The sequence below is a fragment of the Vespa mandarinia genome, chromosome 8 (genome assembly GCF_050613455.1).
Source record: "Vespa mandarinia isolate Hongniang chromosome 8, ASM5061345v1, whole genome shotgun sequence".
NCBI lineage: Eukaryota > Metazoa > Arthropoda > Insecta > Hymenoptera > Vespidae > Vespa > Vespa mandarinia.
Window position 1 is genome coordinate 8,026,712 of NC_140817.1, and position 17,359 is coordinate 8,044,070.

General features: G+C 36.8%; 3 protein-coding genes and 1 long non-coding RNA gene across 6 annotated transcripts in view; 2 read left to right on the forward strand and 2 right to left on the reverse strand.

Annotated features, from left to right (window-relative positions):
* Positions 1-12,196, reverse strand: part of LOC118450770 (glutamate receptor ionotropic, kainate 2) — a 125,704-nt gene extending 113,508 nt beyond the window's left edge. For both annotated transcript variants that reach the window (XM_085658623.1, XM_085658619.1), the window contains exon 1: positions 11,770-12,196. The gene's annotated coding sequence lies outside the window, so the exon portion shown is untranslated. The remainder of the gene's footprint in view (positions 1-11,769) is intronic.
* On the forward strand, positions 678-3,790 carry apd-3l (apidermin 3 like). Its single transcript, XM_035883704.2, has 3 exons — positions 678-830; positions 2,702-3,332; positions 3,419-3,790. Exons 1-3 carry the CDS (start codon positions 819-821, stop codon positions 3,655-3,657), a joined length of 882 nt encoding a protein of 293 aa, XP_035739597.1. The 5' UTR covers positions 678-818; the 3' UTR covers positions 3,658-3,790.
* Positions 11,387-13,199, forward strand: LOC118448142 (uncharacterized). Of its 2 annotated transcripts, none has more exons than XM_035880990.2 (3): positions 11,387-11,460; positions 11,780-12,149; positions 12,517-13,199. In XM_035880990.2, the coding sequence occupies exons 1-3, from the start codon at positions 11,446-11,448 to the stop codon at positions 12,783-12,785; spliced, it is 654 nt and encodes a 217-aa protein (XP_035736883.1). In that variant the 5' UTR covers positions 11,387-11,445; the 3' UTR covers positions 12,786-13,199. The 2 variants fall into 2 exon arrangements, with proteins under 2 accessions (XP_035736883.1, XP_035736891.1); XM_035880998.2 differs by having other exon boundaries at positions 11,404-11,460; positions 11,792-12,149.
* Positions 13,200-13,336: 137 nt separating this feature from the next.
* Positions 13,337-16,145, reverse strand: LOC146872853 (uncharacterized). Its single transcript, XR_014982409.1, has 3 exons — positions 15,328-16,145; positions 14,610-14,895; positions 13,337-13,978 (listed from the first exon to the last, which is right to left on the reverse strand). It is a non-coding gene; the product is annotated as an uncharacterized LOC146872853 (long non-coding RNA).
* Positions 16,146-17,359: the final 1,214 nt, after the last annotated feature.

A 17,359-nucleotide genomic window follows, 5' to 3' on the forward strand; every position in this document is an offset into this window, starting at 1 on the left:
TCATACCTATCGAATTCGATACGATCGAATAATGACTAGAGAGAAAAGAGTTATGTCTTATTAAATTATTTTAAAAATGACTAGTAATCCGTAGTATTTATTCGAGCTAACGATAAGAAAGATTACGATCATGAAGGAAGACAACGAATCCTTATCGAGTTTCTATTATTGTTGCATGTCGCTTTCGCGTTCATTTAATCGTAAAGGAGAAAAAAAATTACAAAATCAAAGCGCGTTCGAACACGCGACGAATGAATAAAGATATTTGCTCTTTGACAAAGGCAATGGGAGGGAGGGGGGGAAGGAAAAAATGGAAAATTTTTAGGAAAGAAAGTAAGAAGAAATCTATCTTTGGATGGACGAATGGTGGCGAACCGAATGATGAGAGAAAACGAATAAGGGTCGTTTCGAAGGCCCTTAGAAAGGGAGTAAATTAACATCGGGTTGCCGCGACCGGGTGGTGCCAGTTTGCACTCGGTGGTCGTGTCTCGATAGGGGAGTGGAGCGGAGCCGTATCCGAGCTGCGAGTTGCCCGCGAGTAGAGGCGAGCAAAGGCAACTATCGACGACTAGGAACGGCCTCCCCCGGCTCCCCCCTCGCCACCCCCACGGCTCCTAGCCACTACGGAGCCACTACGCCGTCGCTGCTATACGCGAGGATTATAGTTTTTCTGGGGGGAGGGTGGTGGAGCGCCTTGCTTTCGAAAGGATGGTGATTGTGGAGCGTGGACAGAGTAGAGTTAGGCGTATATAAGGCCTGCCGGCCCGGCCCAAGTCAGTCATTCACCGGACTACCAGCCCACCATACACACACCAAACATGAAGGCCTTTGTGAGTATCTACGGATTCCTCTGCGGGCTAAATTACGGGCTAAATTACGGGCTCAATTATGGGCTCAATTACGGGCTTCGGTACGGGGTGTTTCTTTTCGTCGGGGTGTATCACTTGCTCATATTCGATTGATCGTCGCGTCGTTCTCTCGTGCTCCAAGTAAAGTCGCGCTACTCTATCTCATTTAATTATTTTCATTTTTTACCTATCGCGTCATCTTGCTTGAAACTTTTTTCACTTTTCAGTATAACTTTCCAGTTTCTCTCTACGGTCATTTCTACTGTCATAGTTATTTCGATCGTTTTAATTCAAGCTAAACTCAATGTTCGTTCTTTTGATGGATAATTAGATTTTCGCGTCAACAAATAATCTCGCAGTAAACGCGACGTTTTAAAATGTCACGTATCTAGTGAAACGACGATTCAATGTCAGGGTTCGTCTTACCTTTTCTCTTTGTCGTTCTTTTAACTCGTCCGCGAAACTCGAAAGTAAACGCAGACGGATCGGCACCATACCTCTTACGACTTTCATTCATAAAATATGCAATCTGGTCGTCTAGTGCAAGTCAAAGTAAAACCGGTTGTAGTATCATCGCGCTCGTCATTGAAAAGGAATCGTATCGACGACCGGTTACCGTCCTTGGTGAATCCTTCGTAGATTCTTTAATGACAAGTATACTGACTTTCAATACGAACGATCTACAATAGATTCTATTTTTCGCGAGAGTTCTAGACGTTAGAGATTACGAAATGCGATCTTTAGAGTCGGGAGGGTCGCGGGAACGTTCGGTCAGACTCGTCGCACGGCTCACCGCTCGCGAACCTTCGTTCCGCGTAAACGGGATGTGAAAGTTTCGAGAAGTCGTTAGATATGCATAATTCCAGGTCGCGAAGCGATGCCATTTAAGTGCAACGTCTTAAAACAGCCGCGACACGCGAGTTCATGATTCGATCTAACGCACTTCCTTTAGAACGTAAAGATATGGAAAAAAAACGACTTTGCTCTCGGAAAAAAAACGAAAGAGGATTTCGAGTGAAACTCTGGCCGGTTAGATTAATTATGAATCTCGTGCAATATCGTGCAATATCGTGCAATATCGTGGCTTCGATCGTGCGTTGAATTGCGTCGCAAGTTTAGTTTCGAGCGATTGCATAAAATCGAAGTCGACTTCTTTTTCTACGGATACACGAAAGCATCTATTAGCGAACGGTCGGTCAAGAATTTCTTCCCCTAATATGGTCCTGTCGCGTTAGGCGTGGTAACCAGGCCGAAGCGAGAGGGAGTCTGCCTCCGGAGGAGTGTCTCGTTAACTATGAGAAAATGCAATCGGTGTGCTATCATTGCAATTACGAAACGTTACGGCACGACATTATGAGGACTAGCCGCGATCAACACATTTCGTAAATACATATGTATATACATATATATATATATATATATAAATATATATATATGTATATATATATATATATAATATATTTTGTGAACATAAGAAAAGAAAAGAATCTATGGATCAAATCGAAAGAGATCGGATGCAAAGATTGAAACGCGAAAGAACGGCTACTTCGAACGGTTCGAAACAGATTCCGGGAACAGAGTCACCGCGATTCCGAGTGAAAGCTAAACTGACGCATGGACGGTAGTCGGTTCGTAATCGCCTGCGAGCCAATGAAAATAGAGATTCGCGTCGGTGATAGTCGGTAGTAGAGCGCTTCCGTAAACCGATATAGCTCGGGTTGCGGCGTCATTTAATATAAGCATGAGGGAAATCGGTCGGCGTAAGTGTATTGGAAGCTCGAGGCGAAGGACAACCGATCGGTATAGATTGATCGGTTGTGGTCGAAGTAAGTAACCGGTTTCGTTCGTTGCAGATCGTGTTCGCCTGTCTAGCAGTAGCGACGGCCCGTGCCGGTATCGCACATGGTGGCATCGGCTACGGTGGTTACGGCGGTGCTGGTTTGGCTATCACTGGTCATGGAGGTCTCGGCGGAGGTGCCGGTCTCAGCGGTGGACTCGCAGCTGGTGCTGGAACCGCTGCCTCCCTTCAGGGTGGTGCCTCTAGCTTGGGATCTGGTGGTCTTGGTGCTAGCTATGCTGCTGGTGCCGCGGCGGCTGCTGGAGCTGCTGGAGTTCAACAGATTGTCTCTGGAGGAGTAGCAGGTGGCAGGGCCGACATCGGACCGGCTGAAGGACCCAAGGCTAACGTAGGACCCCAGACTGGACCATCCGATCTTGCTGGACCCCAGGAAGGTGCCAAATCCGTAGGTGGACCTCGTACCGGACCATCCAGCTTGGTAGGACCTGCTGCTGGACCATCCACCCTCGTAGGACCCTCTCAAGGAACCGCCACCCTCGTTGGACCATCCCAGGCTACCGCTAGCCTTGTAGGACCTAGCTACGGTGGAGTCGCTTTCTACGCTGGTGCTGGTGGAATCAACGGTGACGATGGAAGCTCTGGCTCTGCTGCTGCTGCCGCTCCTGGTGGTGGCGCTGGACTTGGTGGTAAATATCTCCCTTCGTTTGTCCAACGATTACCTAGAATTAAAAAGTCTCATCTACTATTTCCTACCTATTTTTTCCTCCAACAGGACTCGCTTTGGGAGGTGCCGCTCTTGGTGGTGGACTTGGTGCTGGTCTTGGTGCTGGTCTTGGTGCTGGTCTTGGTGGCCCTGGTGCCATCGCTGTCATCGGAGGTGGACCTGGAATCGCTGGTGGCATTGGTGGACATGACGCCGGAGTTGCTGTTATCAATGGCCCATCTGGCGCCATCCACGCCGGACTCGGCTCCCACGGAGCTATCATCCCCGCACCAATTGCCAAGTGGTAGACGGTTCAAGACCCCAGCGATCTCGGCTCGGCGACGGCGGCAAACCCACCACAGTCACTCACCGGTCTCCGGACGATCCTCAAACGCGCTCACAACGTCTTCTTCCCAAAGCTTCGTCCAACCTCGGAACATGGTAGGAACGCGCATCGGTCTTAAAGTGGTATAGCCTCTATACTATATTCGGTGGTAGGATGCGCTCGGCGCAACGGGATCTTCGCTTCAACGAAAGGTCCCGTTGTTTCACCGATCCGTCCTAGCCTCCCCTCGATGGATAGGCCGGCTCGTATCGGCCTCGAGAGAAAGAGAATGAAAGAGAGAGAGAGAGAGTGAGACGGAGCGAAAGAGAGAAATCTAGTATCAGAATGAGAGAAAGAAAGAGAAAGGAGGAGAGAGATAGAGAAAGGGAAAACGCATCGTGAGCCCGGCCACTCGTGATTCGCGGTACACTTTCCTTCTTTTGGAAATTTAGTCAATTGTCGCTTCGTACGACCACAACAATCGGTCGTTACCGCGGTCGCCGGGCTCGAGATCTCGCGCACCCACGAGCCGGTCAGGAATCAGCCGCGTCTAATGAGATCTAACGGCGCGAGCCAATTGCGAGCTATACGCTAGCACGATCGACCGGCCGCCGCTCTCGGCCATGCTCTCGGCAAGTGGACAAGCTTTGGCGCTTCGTCGTCGGACCAACTGGGTCTGTTCTGTTTTCTGAATACCCACCGTTGCTCCGGCTCGAACTCTTTTTCTTCTTTCTATGTCTTCCACCATCCGTAAGGCCGCTCTTCGCGCACACACATACACACACTTTTTTTATTACTCTTCTCTCCCTCGAGCGGGGCTCGACGCCTCGTGTGTTGTTATACTTACTGCCGCACCCAAGCATACATATTATTATTACATTGCTCGTCCATGCGCATTATATGTCTCTTCTCTTTTTATATATATATATAAATATGTATACATACTACTACTACTATTCTACTTTTCTTCGCGTATCTATATATATATATATATAAACACATTGCCACACACGCGCGCACACACACCATTACCATATGTGTATTCGTACATATACACACACTACACATATATTATATTATTATGTTTATATGTTAGTGAAAAGGAGAGACCGGTAGATTATGGTAGGTCAGCCCTTCCCGTGAGCGAACGAATGTATATAGATGGCGCGCCGCCGCCGGCCCCCGACCCCGCCCGCCCTCGTCATACCCTTTCTTTGCGATCACGACTAGCACCCCACCACCACCATAGATAGATACCACGTATTTATAGCGTTTATACATTTATACAATACTTTATATAAAATAAAGCATCAGTATTTAAAAACTTTTTCATTTATTCTCATATCAACCTCATATTCCGACTATTCTATCAATTTATCTATTATATTAAAAAGTTTTCTCGACAATAACAATGATCGAGTATAAACAAACTAGTCAATCGAGAACTATTTTCATTTTCTATCAAATATTTACCTATTTCAAACCATTCATGGCGATGTAGACTTTGAAACAATATCTATATTACACTTCTATCCGTTTATTTTATCCGCCTACGAAAGTGTACTCTTCGATTGGTAAACAAAGAGAAGTAGAAAAGAGAATAATTGCTTTCAATGTTCTCACCTATACAGGTATAGATATAGCAAAACTTTATCTTTTTATATCTTCCCTTATTTTTTTTTCTTTTTTTCATAAAAATCAAAAAGTCTCTCACAGGATCGTTTTTTAGTTTCGTTCTTCTGCTTTATTTGTCGAAATAATGACAGCTGATGTCGATTAATCGATAGACCAAATTTCGACCATAGAAATTTGAAGAAAGAAGAAACTCCCAGAATATCATGTTTCAATCTGCGCACGCAGACAATCGATTAATCATCGAAGCAAAATCATAGTTCCTGAGAGATACGAAAGGTAATTGTCTTTCTACGATTTATAATAGTTAGAGTTTGTTTCTTTGAGATTAGATAGTTTCTCTAAATTATATAGAACCGTTCGTTATTTTTCATGTATCTAGTACCGACATTTTCTTCTGAATATTCGAATATTTAGCTTTCTCTAAATCTCATTTAGCTAGCTTTTTCTCGGCATTTTATACGAGTCGTCAAATAGTTTGAAAATGTATCAAAGCTCAGAGAAGTAAGAGAGAGAGAGAGAGAGAGAGAGATACCACGATAACTTTTAAAAATATTTCATTTCGCTATTCGAGAAATATAATTTCCTTTTCGAGAAAAAGTTTTGAAATGCGACGAACGAAATGATAAAATAATGTCTCTCTCTCTCTCTTTTTCTCTTTCTCTTTCTGGCGACATATTCCAAAATATTTTATTAATATTCAACGATATTTTTGCTTCCTTTTTTTTCATAGATACCGAGGAAAATCATTTATACCGATTGTTCGGAGAGCCTTCGAAAAATTCTACTAAAACAGAAATTAAATTTCAAAATTGGTTTATTCTCTTTAAAAGAAATTCCATTTCTTTTTTTTTGACAATGACGAGAGAAAATCATTAGGTTAAAATTGAAGAGTAACCATTAATTCATGCAAACAGATCAATCAGGAAACACGTTTATGCATAATGATAGTGGTTTCATAATGTTTACAAACATTTTGAGTCTCGAAGCTTTCGCGTATAATAACAGAAGGCTTTCAGTAAGGTTAGTTGTATGAAACGAAGCGTATCTGCAATGGAATATTCCAAGTTCTGTTTAACGGTTCACTTCCTTATTTCCCAAGAGACACTCATCCTTATTAGATGCTTCACGAGATATGTATATATATTATGCATACATACATATTTATATGTATATTTATATATATATATATATATATTTATATATATATATTTATATATATATATATATACATATATATATATACACACATACTATCTAATTACATTTATGATAATATTTCTGATAATATTTTAGATATTTAAATCATGACTATCGTATTTGTCCACTCTTACGATTTAAATAGAATAGATCCGTTTTCTGATAGTTCTATTCTAGTCGTAGATATAGAATGTGATTAGAGAAACGAGTCATCCAGGAACCGAACTAACAACACTTTCTATTGGCATAACGCGAAAAGATTTCTCCGTTTATAGATTTCATGCGACGGCAAAGATTCATCGACAGAATATATTTTCTTTCATTCGCTTTTCTTTCGAAATTAAAAGAAATACTTTTAATTAACTATAAGTTAATATATTCTTTTTTATTTTTTTTTTCAGAAAAAACAATTGAGGACTGGCAATACGTTGATTATTTTCCTTCTACCAATCAAATTCAACGATTTACAACATTTCATTCGAATATAATTAACCAATAAGTTTTAATTAACATTTAATAAATTATAATGAGAAACCTGCGATTATTTATGTTTCGTTAGATATTATTTAGCTACTGTATCTCTCTTATGTACGTAACCGAGATTAATGACTGAATTCCTGTGAAATCGTTTAAGCGAATGTCTCGAGATATAAATAATGCCTTCGTTCTCTCTTTGCGCGATATATCGCTTTAGCGTTCTTTAGGAAAAAGTATGTATCGTCTGTTTCGTCATATATTACGAAAATATATAATCCACGTGAAAGATTTTCTTCGTTATTAGAATTCTTTCGAAATTAAAAAAAATTTATAGAGCTATAAGAAATAATTCTCGAACTTATAAAATTTGCAATATTATTGAACCAATAATATTGCAAAGAACCAATCTGATTTTGATATTGATGATATTTCAATATTTATGTTTGAAATTTCAATATTTATAAAATTAAATTACGCCGAAAAGAATTTGTTTGTTAATGTTACAGTATGTAATATTTAATTATTATAGATTTTCAATAAAATTAAATATTTAATTACAATAGGTTACGATAGATTATTAATTACATGTTTAATTACAACGTATAAAAGATTTAGTCACGGAAATTTTATGTGAACTATATAAATCGTTCATCCGAAAATTGAAAAATAACAATAAGAAAAATATTGTTGATATTAACAAATGTATGTAAAAGTTTTCATGTTTTTTTCAATATCTTATTGTAGATGTTATGTTACTTTTTAAAATATTTTTCCTAATATAATTTTTTCACAAATGTGGCAACTGATAAATTATCCTTATATCATAACTATAATATATTAGATACAGTGATTCTAATAAAATAATGAAAACAGTACGTTTCTTTTTTTTGTTATTTACACACAAATATTTTATGAACCTAACAAATATTATTATAAAAAGAATCCTCTAGGAATTATTCAATTTAAACTTAGTAACAAATTTTCTTTATAGTTTTTATTTACCTTTATCTTAATCTTTTCGTTAACAGTAATTAAATATGTATATTTGCATCATTAAATATACATATATTATTTTTGAAATATGTACCTGTTTTTATATAAATGTCAATCAGAAATTTTTAAATATTTTTTAATATTCAATATTATTTTTTAGTACTTTTAATATTTTCTAATTATTTATTTAATAATGAAATGCTGTTTTGAAATGCTGTTTTTTTACTGTATGATATGTGATAACCAGCCATTCAATATGCGATAACATTATAATTAATAGCATAATTTTATATATAATATAAAATATATTTTTTTTTATTAAAATATAATAAAATTCATCAAATATCTATGTATATATAATATTATCACACATTGATATCGTCGTTCAAAGTAATATAATCGATCTCTTCAGTTACAAGATAGAGATGGCAAAAAATAGCAATCCTTATACCATCAATGTATAAACTATCGCCTTTTTTTTTTTTTTTTTTTTTTTTTTTTTGATATAAAAATAAACTTAACAAAAATAATGATCCTTATCCAAGCATTGTAAAGGTCTGTGTAAGCACTTATGTTTCGACAACTTCAATGCTTCGTGTAAAAATTGTAAATTAAATAGAATTATAAATTAATACATCTGATGATGTATAAAATTTATGAAAAACCACATTTGCTTAACGAAACCAATATTCTTCGTTGTAGAAATAAAAAGAGTGGATGGCACGTATATGTTCATTATTCTTTCCTTGTCAATATTATATTATACGATACGTGTTTGATATTTGATGAGAATCCGTGATATACATTGATATTTTATAATTTATATGATTAGAAATTGATTATCGTAAGGAATACATACATTGTTTTTTTTGCAAAGCATTATTACGTTGCTATTTATAAACTTTCTCGTTTAATATTTACGTTAATAGTTGAGCATTTGTCGCGTAATATGTTAGCAAATTTATATCTTTTGACGTTTCGAAAAAACCTCGATGGATCGTAATTTATTCGAATAAATAAAGTTTACGTAGCAATAATAAAAAATATTAACAATAGAATAAATAACTAGAAAAACTAAATTTGTTACAAAAGTTATATTCGCTAAATAGTAATAAACGGCATAAACATAATTTTAACGTGGGCGTTTAAAAAAATAAAAAGAAAAAGAAAAAGAAAAAACATTTCGTAATTCCTGCCATTAAGTGCTTGGAATTCAAGCAAGCCTTATAGTAATGACCGATCGAAGAGGCGTAGTCCTTTCACTTTCAAGGGTGGTAATTACTATGGAAGAGCATTCTTAGAAGAGTTTGTTTACAAGTTATTATGACATAGAAGAGTTTTTTCGGCCAAGGTCATTAGATATCTCTGAGAAATATTAAAATTCTACTACATAGCATATTTCCATTAATTCAACCTCCACGATTTCTCATGGTCTCTTCGTATCATTAGATAATTATGTAAATTAATAAAGTTTTCTCATCAATAATATCAACGTAAGTCTAAAGTACAATCAACGTACATTAATTCGAATTCAAATCGTTCCAAATTTCCACATCTGTCGAACTTTCATGAAAGTGGTAACATAACGCAGTAATCGTTATCGCAAACGCTTTCGGCCACGTATCCCACAATGAGGTATGATCGGAGGTTACTCCCATAAACCATAACGATTGCGTCGAGTCCGGTGGTGTGAGCACGACAGACAATGACTGGAAATGTCAGTCTCACCATTAACATCGATCACGTTCAATCGTGGTGTTCTTCCGATGAACACGAACCTACGAATTTCAGAGCAAGATTTCTCATTCTTTGGATAAAATCGAGAATCGATGCTACACCACCCATAAAAAGGTGCCAATCGAATGGAACTAGATCGGATACGATCTCTCTCTCTCTCTCTCTCTCTCTCTCTTTCTCTCTTTTTCTCTTTCTCTCTTTCTCTCTTTCTATCTTTCTTCTCTTTGTTACACGTCATTTTAAAGGTCGAGAATTCACCTCTTACGAGCTTCTTTGTCTTCTATGAACTTTAATCGTAGAAATACTAACGGACATTACATATCTTATTTTCTTCGTAACATGAGATACTTAGTAAATTACGTTAAATTGAAAACATTAACAATATATACGATAGAACTTTTTTCTTTATATAAATACCTTTAGTATTTCTATGTTTTTAGTTTAATAGATCGCGGTAACCTTAAAGCATTAAATTACGTTTATTTACGAGAATCATGACGAAGAAGATCTTTCGATGTCAATTTATAACTCTTGAATTAATATTTTTCAAGACCAACGTATATAAGTAACTAAGTCAATATGATTTTTTATGTTTAAGATAATATCAGAGAAGCAAGATGAAAGTGCACTTCGACGAAACTAGAACAGTTCAGATCGCACGATATTTCGCGATTTAAAGGTCGAAGTCGTACTTTGCTATGAGAATCCTATTAATTATTGAGAACATCTCTCCCCCCCCTTTCTCTCTCTCTCTCTCTCTCTCCTACTCCCTCGACATTGACTTAATGCGAGAAACATATAATTTTACTCTTCTAAACTATTTGAATCGTGATATAATATTATATGGTGCAGTCATTTAGAAATTTTTTTTATCGAAAGAGAAAAGTTCCAATCGTTCCGTCTGTTGAAGCGTTGAGAAGATCCACGACTCTGATATTTCATTGAAACGTCTTGATGGAAACTTGTGCTACCTTTGAAAGTAACGTTTAAAGACTCCTCGCGGCACTTTGATTTTGCGGTTGCTTTAATCTCATCCTATCAAAAAGTATGAGAAAATTTAAGAGTTATTTTACGAAACGAGATAGATTTTATCATATAGATTTCAGACTTACCAAATTTATTATTTTACCAAGATATTTATCAATCGTTAATAATTTATATGAAAAGAACACGTTCGGTCCTTTTCTGCAATGTATATAAGTTGATAATAGTTAATAGTCTATTTATCATGGAACATAATTATGAGAGAACTGAATAACAAGGGAATACGATATGATATCGATTATACTGAAAACTAATAATTATTCGCTTGGAGTTATTATTGTATTGACAATATATTAAACTTCATCAATAAAATAACTAATTAATAGACTAACTAACGGTTAAATATTTCGTAAATAATAAACTGATTATTAGTTAATTAAAGCACAAAGTCATTAATAGTTAAATTCGAAGAAGATAGTAGGTAGATAAATATAGATACACGAAGGAAACATTTAACATAATTTTCACGGGATTTACTATACTTGGACGACTCGAAGGTCATGCATAAAAGGACCATATCCTGAGGGTAGGTGTGCCGGATGACGAGCTTCTTGCACAATGCTCGAGTCACCACAACGAATATGATTTGAAGGGATCAACGGGGGCGCGGTCGAGATTCTACAGCAGTAGGTATATAAACTCCGTCGAAGAAAACCGTCGATACATTCAACGATCAGAGCTCAGCAAGATGAAAGCCCTCCTAGTAAGTATACATTTCGTCTTCTATTCCACTTTTCAAACTCCATTAATTTTTTTTTAACTTTCAATGATCTCTCAATATTTACAATGTTTCGAAACTCTGTCAATCGTTTTATTCGATCGAAGACAGTCTTAAATTTGTATCTTTTAAGTATTACTTTTTTGCCACAATATCAATTATTGATTCATATTTAAGTAGCCATGTTTGCTAAGTATAAGTTATTAGAGTTTTATATAATATAATTTTTTTAGGTTTAGGTTATAGAAAATTAAACATTATGAAAATTTTGGAAATGATAAAGCTCAAACTCACCGAATAAAAGTTCATATCTCAGGCGATCATCCTTGTGCTGTGCACATACGCAGCTGGATCACCATCCTCGCGACAACGTCGAGAAATCTACGGTGGTTATGGACATGGTTATCATGCTGGATACTCTGGACACGGTGTTGCCTTGGCAGGACCATTACTAGGTCATACAAGTGTGGCTGGTCCTCGCGTTGGAGCATCCGTTCTTTCCGGACCTTCGATTGGACCAGCCAAATTATCAGGCTCAGCTTCTGGACCAGTTCACGTATCTGGTGCTGTCGCTGGTCCAGCCGTTGTTACTGCTTCCGTTGCTGGACCTGCATATGTCGAAGGTTACAATGGACCATACGATGGTGGATACTATAACTCTCCTTCTTTCGCCGGTAACTAATTATTTATATTTTTTTAATATTCACTTTGAAATTGACATTTTATCTATTTTCTTCATTACATATGATTTATATAATATATTAAATAGTTAATATGTTGAGTATTGAAAGAATCACATAATTCAATATATTCATCTATTATCTGCTATCAATTTTTCTTCTTTTTTTTTTTTAAATAATAGATACAAAAGAATTCTTAATCATACTTTTTCCACTAGACTTTACTATTATTCGAATATTTTATCGAAATATAATAATAGAGATTTTAAAAGAGTTTTAAATAAATTCTACAGAATTGAGTGACTATCGTTAAATGTGTTAACTCTAAAGTAATTAAGCAGCATTAATAATTCACACGCAGGTTACGGTTACGCGGGTTCTCCCGGCTACGTCGGTTACGCGGGATATGCAGGAAACGCAGGATACGCAGGACACGCAGGACACGGCGTTGTCCTCGCAGGACCTGCGTCCCACGGCGCCGTCGTATCAGGACCTCATTCTGGCGGCTCGGCCGTCGCCGGTCCTCATGCCGGTTCGGTGATCATTGCTGGTCCCTCGGGAAAAATCACAGCTCATGGTGCCGGATACGGTGGCGTTCATGCTGGATTGCATAATCACGGTCATTGGTAACGAGTGTATTGTCCCTTGAAACTCATTTAAAAATGTCCAAAAATACTCGATGTCTCGTTCACCAATTATTTTCTATATATGATGATGATAGGTTCGTTCCTTCTATTTTCTTTTTTTATACTTTTTTTTTAACTTTTTTCTTTTTTCTTTTTTCTTTTTTTTTTTTTTGATATCTTTCAAACCTTTTCTTCAACACCAACAATGTCATTCATTAACTTGATATTATTACTTATCTCTCTTCCCTTTCTCTTTATCTCTCTCTTTTCTTTTTTTCTTTCACTATCTCTCTTTATCTTTTCTTTTGAAATATCGTTCGCACAGTTTCACGACGACGCTAGGAGCATTCGCGGTGCTTTCAGCTGAATATGCGTATTTATAACGATGGTTTCCCCTTGTACGAGAAGAATAAATGTGTTCTCTTTCTGTAAAAACATTTCCAGGAACTAAGAGATTTCCAGGAATTAGAGATTCTTTTTAGGGGCGCATCCTTTTTAATCTGTTATAATTTCCACGCAAGATACTTGTGCAGAACGGACGATACTCGCATGCATTAAATGTAATTAAATTTACTAAGGAATTTGGTGGAAAAAATTTGACAACAAAGAAGGAGCTTTTAATAGAAATTTATATGAAAATAAAATGACTGACATGTAAAATGGACATGTTAATCTATGTAGAATAGAATCAGATGAATTCTTTTTCTTTGTAATCGATCGATTTATCATAAGATAAAATTTATTTATATACTTCCCTATTAAAATATATTTGATAGAAATAATCAATATTATTAGAGAAAACGATCGATCAATCGATCGAACTGTCAATCGAATCGATATGTTATTGTAAAAGATAAAAAAAAACATATTAAAGACGTCTCCTTAGTGCAGCTCTATTTTCGAAATATTTTATCCAGATACTCACAGGCCACGTCGTTCCCATCGTAGTCCGTTCGAAGAGCGCCGTCTCCAATGCATCTAGGCGAATACATCTCAGTGCATTAGCGCGAGACCAGACTACCGCTACGTAATCCCTTTTCCTCTTCCTCTCCTCTCCACTCCTTTTCACTCCTTTCGTCGTTCCCTTTGCTCGTGACGTATTGCGAGAATAGAACCGCACCCCCAAGAATTCCAAAAGGTCACCCATTTGTGCCGGTCGAGTACTCATCGAAGCGGGTTAAATCTAAAGAAGTAGCACTGAGGATCGAAAATTACTTTCAATAATTTCTTCTTATTTTTTTTTAATATGGTAATAATTACATTAAAAACGAAGAGAAGAAACGATATCTAAACGATTTTTACATAAGTACTCGACTCTTGCTGTAAGACTTTATCTTGTTGATTATACGTAATTATATATAATTATAATAAAGAAATACGGTATTACTCATGCGAAAGCATAATTATATAATATTCGATTATTTCGAGGCAAATGATAATAAAGATAATTTGTTTTCTTGCTTTCGATATATTTTATAAGAATAAACCAAGTATCTAAATAGATACATTGTCATCGTGCAATGATCGTTAGAACGAAATTATTTAACACAATATAAATGTTAAATAAAATATTTCTCCTCTTTGATTCATTGTAATTCTTTCTTTATTTCAATAATCTTTCGATCAATCTTCAAATGTACAATAATATACATGTCATCCATTGTTATATCGAATATTAACATATATACGATCGAAACAGCATGTCGTTCGCTTAAGGAGGAAAAGATGAGGTAGATAATGGTATAAATGTACGGAGTTAGATTATTTCTTTGTCTTTTTTTTTTCTTCTAAACATCCGTATAGAGTGATAGTTATGTTAAAAATTAACCTTGGCGTCACGATAAATCACTCGACACGTTACGTAGTTCAGGTCAGAGTTAGGAACGAGTCGCGTCGGCTACCCGTGCTCTATTCGAGACGACATTCCTCAGGATCGATTCGAGCTCGAGACATAAAACGAAGAAAGTTAGCGATTGTTTTCCATCTGTCTGTCGTCGAGCGTGAAAATGTAGAAGAAAAGGCGTGGCCGATAAACGATGCTTTTCTATCGTCATCCACGGTCAACTATTCTTCCTCGATCTTCGTCGATCCATCGTCTTGGTTTAATGATGAACCTTCGATAAGAAACGCTCAAATGAGTACGTAAAGAAAAGAAAAAATATATAGTACGTTTTCTTTTTTCTTGTTACAATTTCAGTACTTTCGAGGACCTCGACTATTCGATTTAAATTTTACCAACGTAAGGAAGGTTGCAATGGTGAACTAATGATTCAGTTTTATAGAGAGAGAGAGAGAGAAAAAGAGAAAGAAAGAAATAAATAGATAGATAGATAGATAGAGGAAGAAAGAGAGAGAGAGAGAGAGGCAAAAAGAGAAAGAAGGAGAGAAATAGTTCATCGTTGTCATCGGCCACGTTTCGAGATACAGGACGTCAGAAGAAAAAAATAAAGAGAACGAGGAGAACATTTTTCTTTATCTTCCTCTTGTTATAGTCTGGTTCGAACGCAACCAGAAAACGAGTATCGGTGATATTCTATTGTACTCACCGGAAGAAGTGGAGTTTTTCCCCCTTAACGAGGAATTCGAAAGAGGGTCGAACGTCGAGTGTCCGGAAAAGCTCGTTCAACTGGGCTTTCCAGCTTTCATCTTGCTGACCTCCCGTCAGGATCCGTTTGTTCGATTTGTGCGAGCGACTGATCACTCTCTCTCTCTCTCTCTCTCTCTCTCTCTCTCTCTCTCTCTCTATGTCTCTTTATCTCTCTCTCTCTCTTTTTCTCTTTCTCTCTTTCTCTCTCTCTCTCTTTTTCTCTTTCTCTCTTTCTCTCTCTCTCTCTCCCTCTCTCTATCTATCTATCTACCTATCTCTATCTCTATTTCTCTAGCTCTCTTGATCGATCGATCGGCAACTTTCCATCGAGCATCGCGACGGGACATTGTCGCGCAAGCTGATGTTAAGTGAGCTTTTATACGAACCGATCGACGGCTCGCGAAGGCACGTGGGTCGGTGAACTTGTTGAAAGAGGAGGGTGAAAAGGCGGGGCTGCTCCAACCTGCTTCGACTTCGTGTCACTATCTCTTGGACCGTGAAGGCGAAAAAAGGAGGGAAGTACGATAAAAAAAAAGAAAGAAAGAAAAAATAAAACAAGGAAAAAGAAAAATCTTCGAGAAGGATAGAAACTCGTCGTGACGCAAGTGCGTTCCCGTTTTGGACCAACCGATCTCTATTGGAATAGATCTCGATCCGACTGAGAATCTTGCCTACGCTTATATTCTCTTCCCTTTTCATCTTTCTCAACAATGTATTCGTTGTGTCATGAACAATTTTATCGGTATCTACTTTTACATGGCCATGGATTTTCTTTTATTTTTATTTCTTTCCCGACAATAACGATAAATTTCCAAAGTATAATTTGTATTTAAAAGCAAATAAATAAGTTAAGAAATTAAAAAACAAAATAAATAAATAAATAAATAAATAAATAAATAAATAAAAGTAAAAAGATTTATGATCATAGTAGATTATACATACTCAATATGGTAGCGATTTTTACAAATCTGCCAAATAAACGAATTTTGAAATTGAGCAATGAGAATGAAACTTTGACCACAGTTTACAGCCAGTTATAAGGAAATAGAACTTTTGCTTCTTCGGAAAGAATTGGATGGATAGAATCCGAAAAGTTTGCCGGTAAGTCAGTCGTGAAACGATTACTTACGTCGAACGTAAAGAACTTTCTTCGCTCGATTCCAATATCAAGTTCGAAAAAGTGATAACACGTCGGAGGTGCATATTTCTTTTTCCAATGTCGAATTTCGTAATATCGAAGAATTACTGAAAATATGAACGAACTATCTTTACGATAGATTTTTAAAATAGTTTAATATTATTACTAGCTATTATCTTTTATAATTTTAAATATTATTTTCATCATAATTCAGATTTTTCTCATTCAAGGACGCCCACGTAAGAGCTTCGTTATTAACGATAACCAATAAAATGTAATCACCTGATCTATTCCTATAACAATGGGTTCGCGAGATTGAACTTTCGTTGAAGTTGGAACGATGACGAGGGTGAGGACGGCGATGACAAGAATAAGACTACAGGAAAGGTGCGAAAGAAATTTGCTGATCGTAATCACCTTGTTGGGAGTCGAAGTATAGTAATGATATTCCGAACGCGATCCATAGAGCACACTCGGTGATCCATTACGAACTTGGCTCCGCGACAGGACGTTCAATGCGTACCACCACCACTTGCGCCACTTGCATCGGACTACAATGGATCTCCGTTCTTTTCACTATCGACGAGAGTGGGCACTGTGCCTCGCCTAAACGGATCCGTGATGGATAATGCATCTAATCCTCTATTATAAAGACAGAGATTTTTTCTATCTTTAGGAAAAACAAAAGAAAAAAAATCACAAATAATTTTCGAGATCAAAGAGATCATCCTTAATAGTATCCTCTTTATCAAGATTTGCGATCAAAGTTTACGATAAAGATATATGATCAAGACGTAACTTGGAAAGCTCGTTCAATGTTCAAAATACGGATAAGTGTTAGGGATAAAACGAT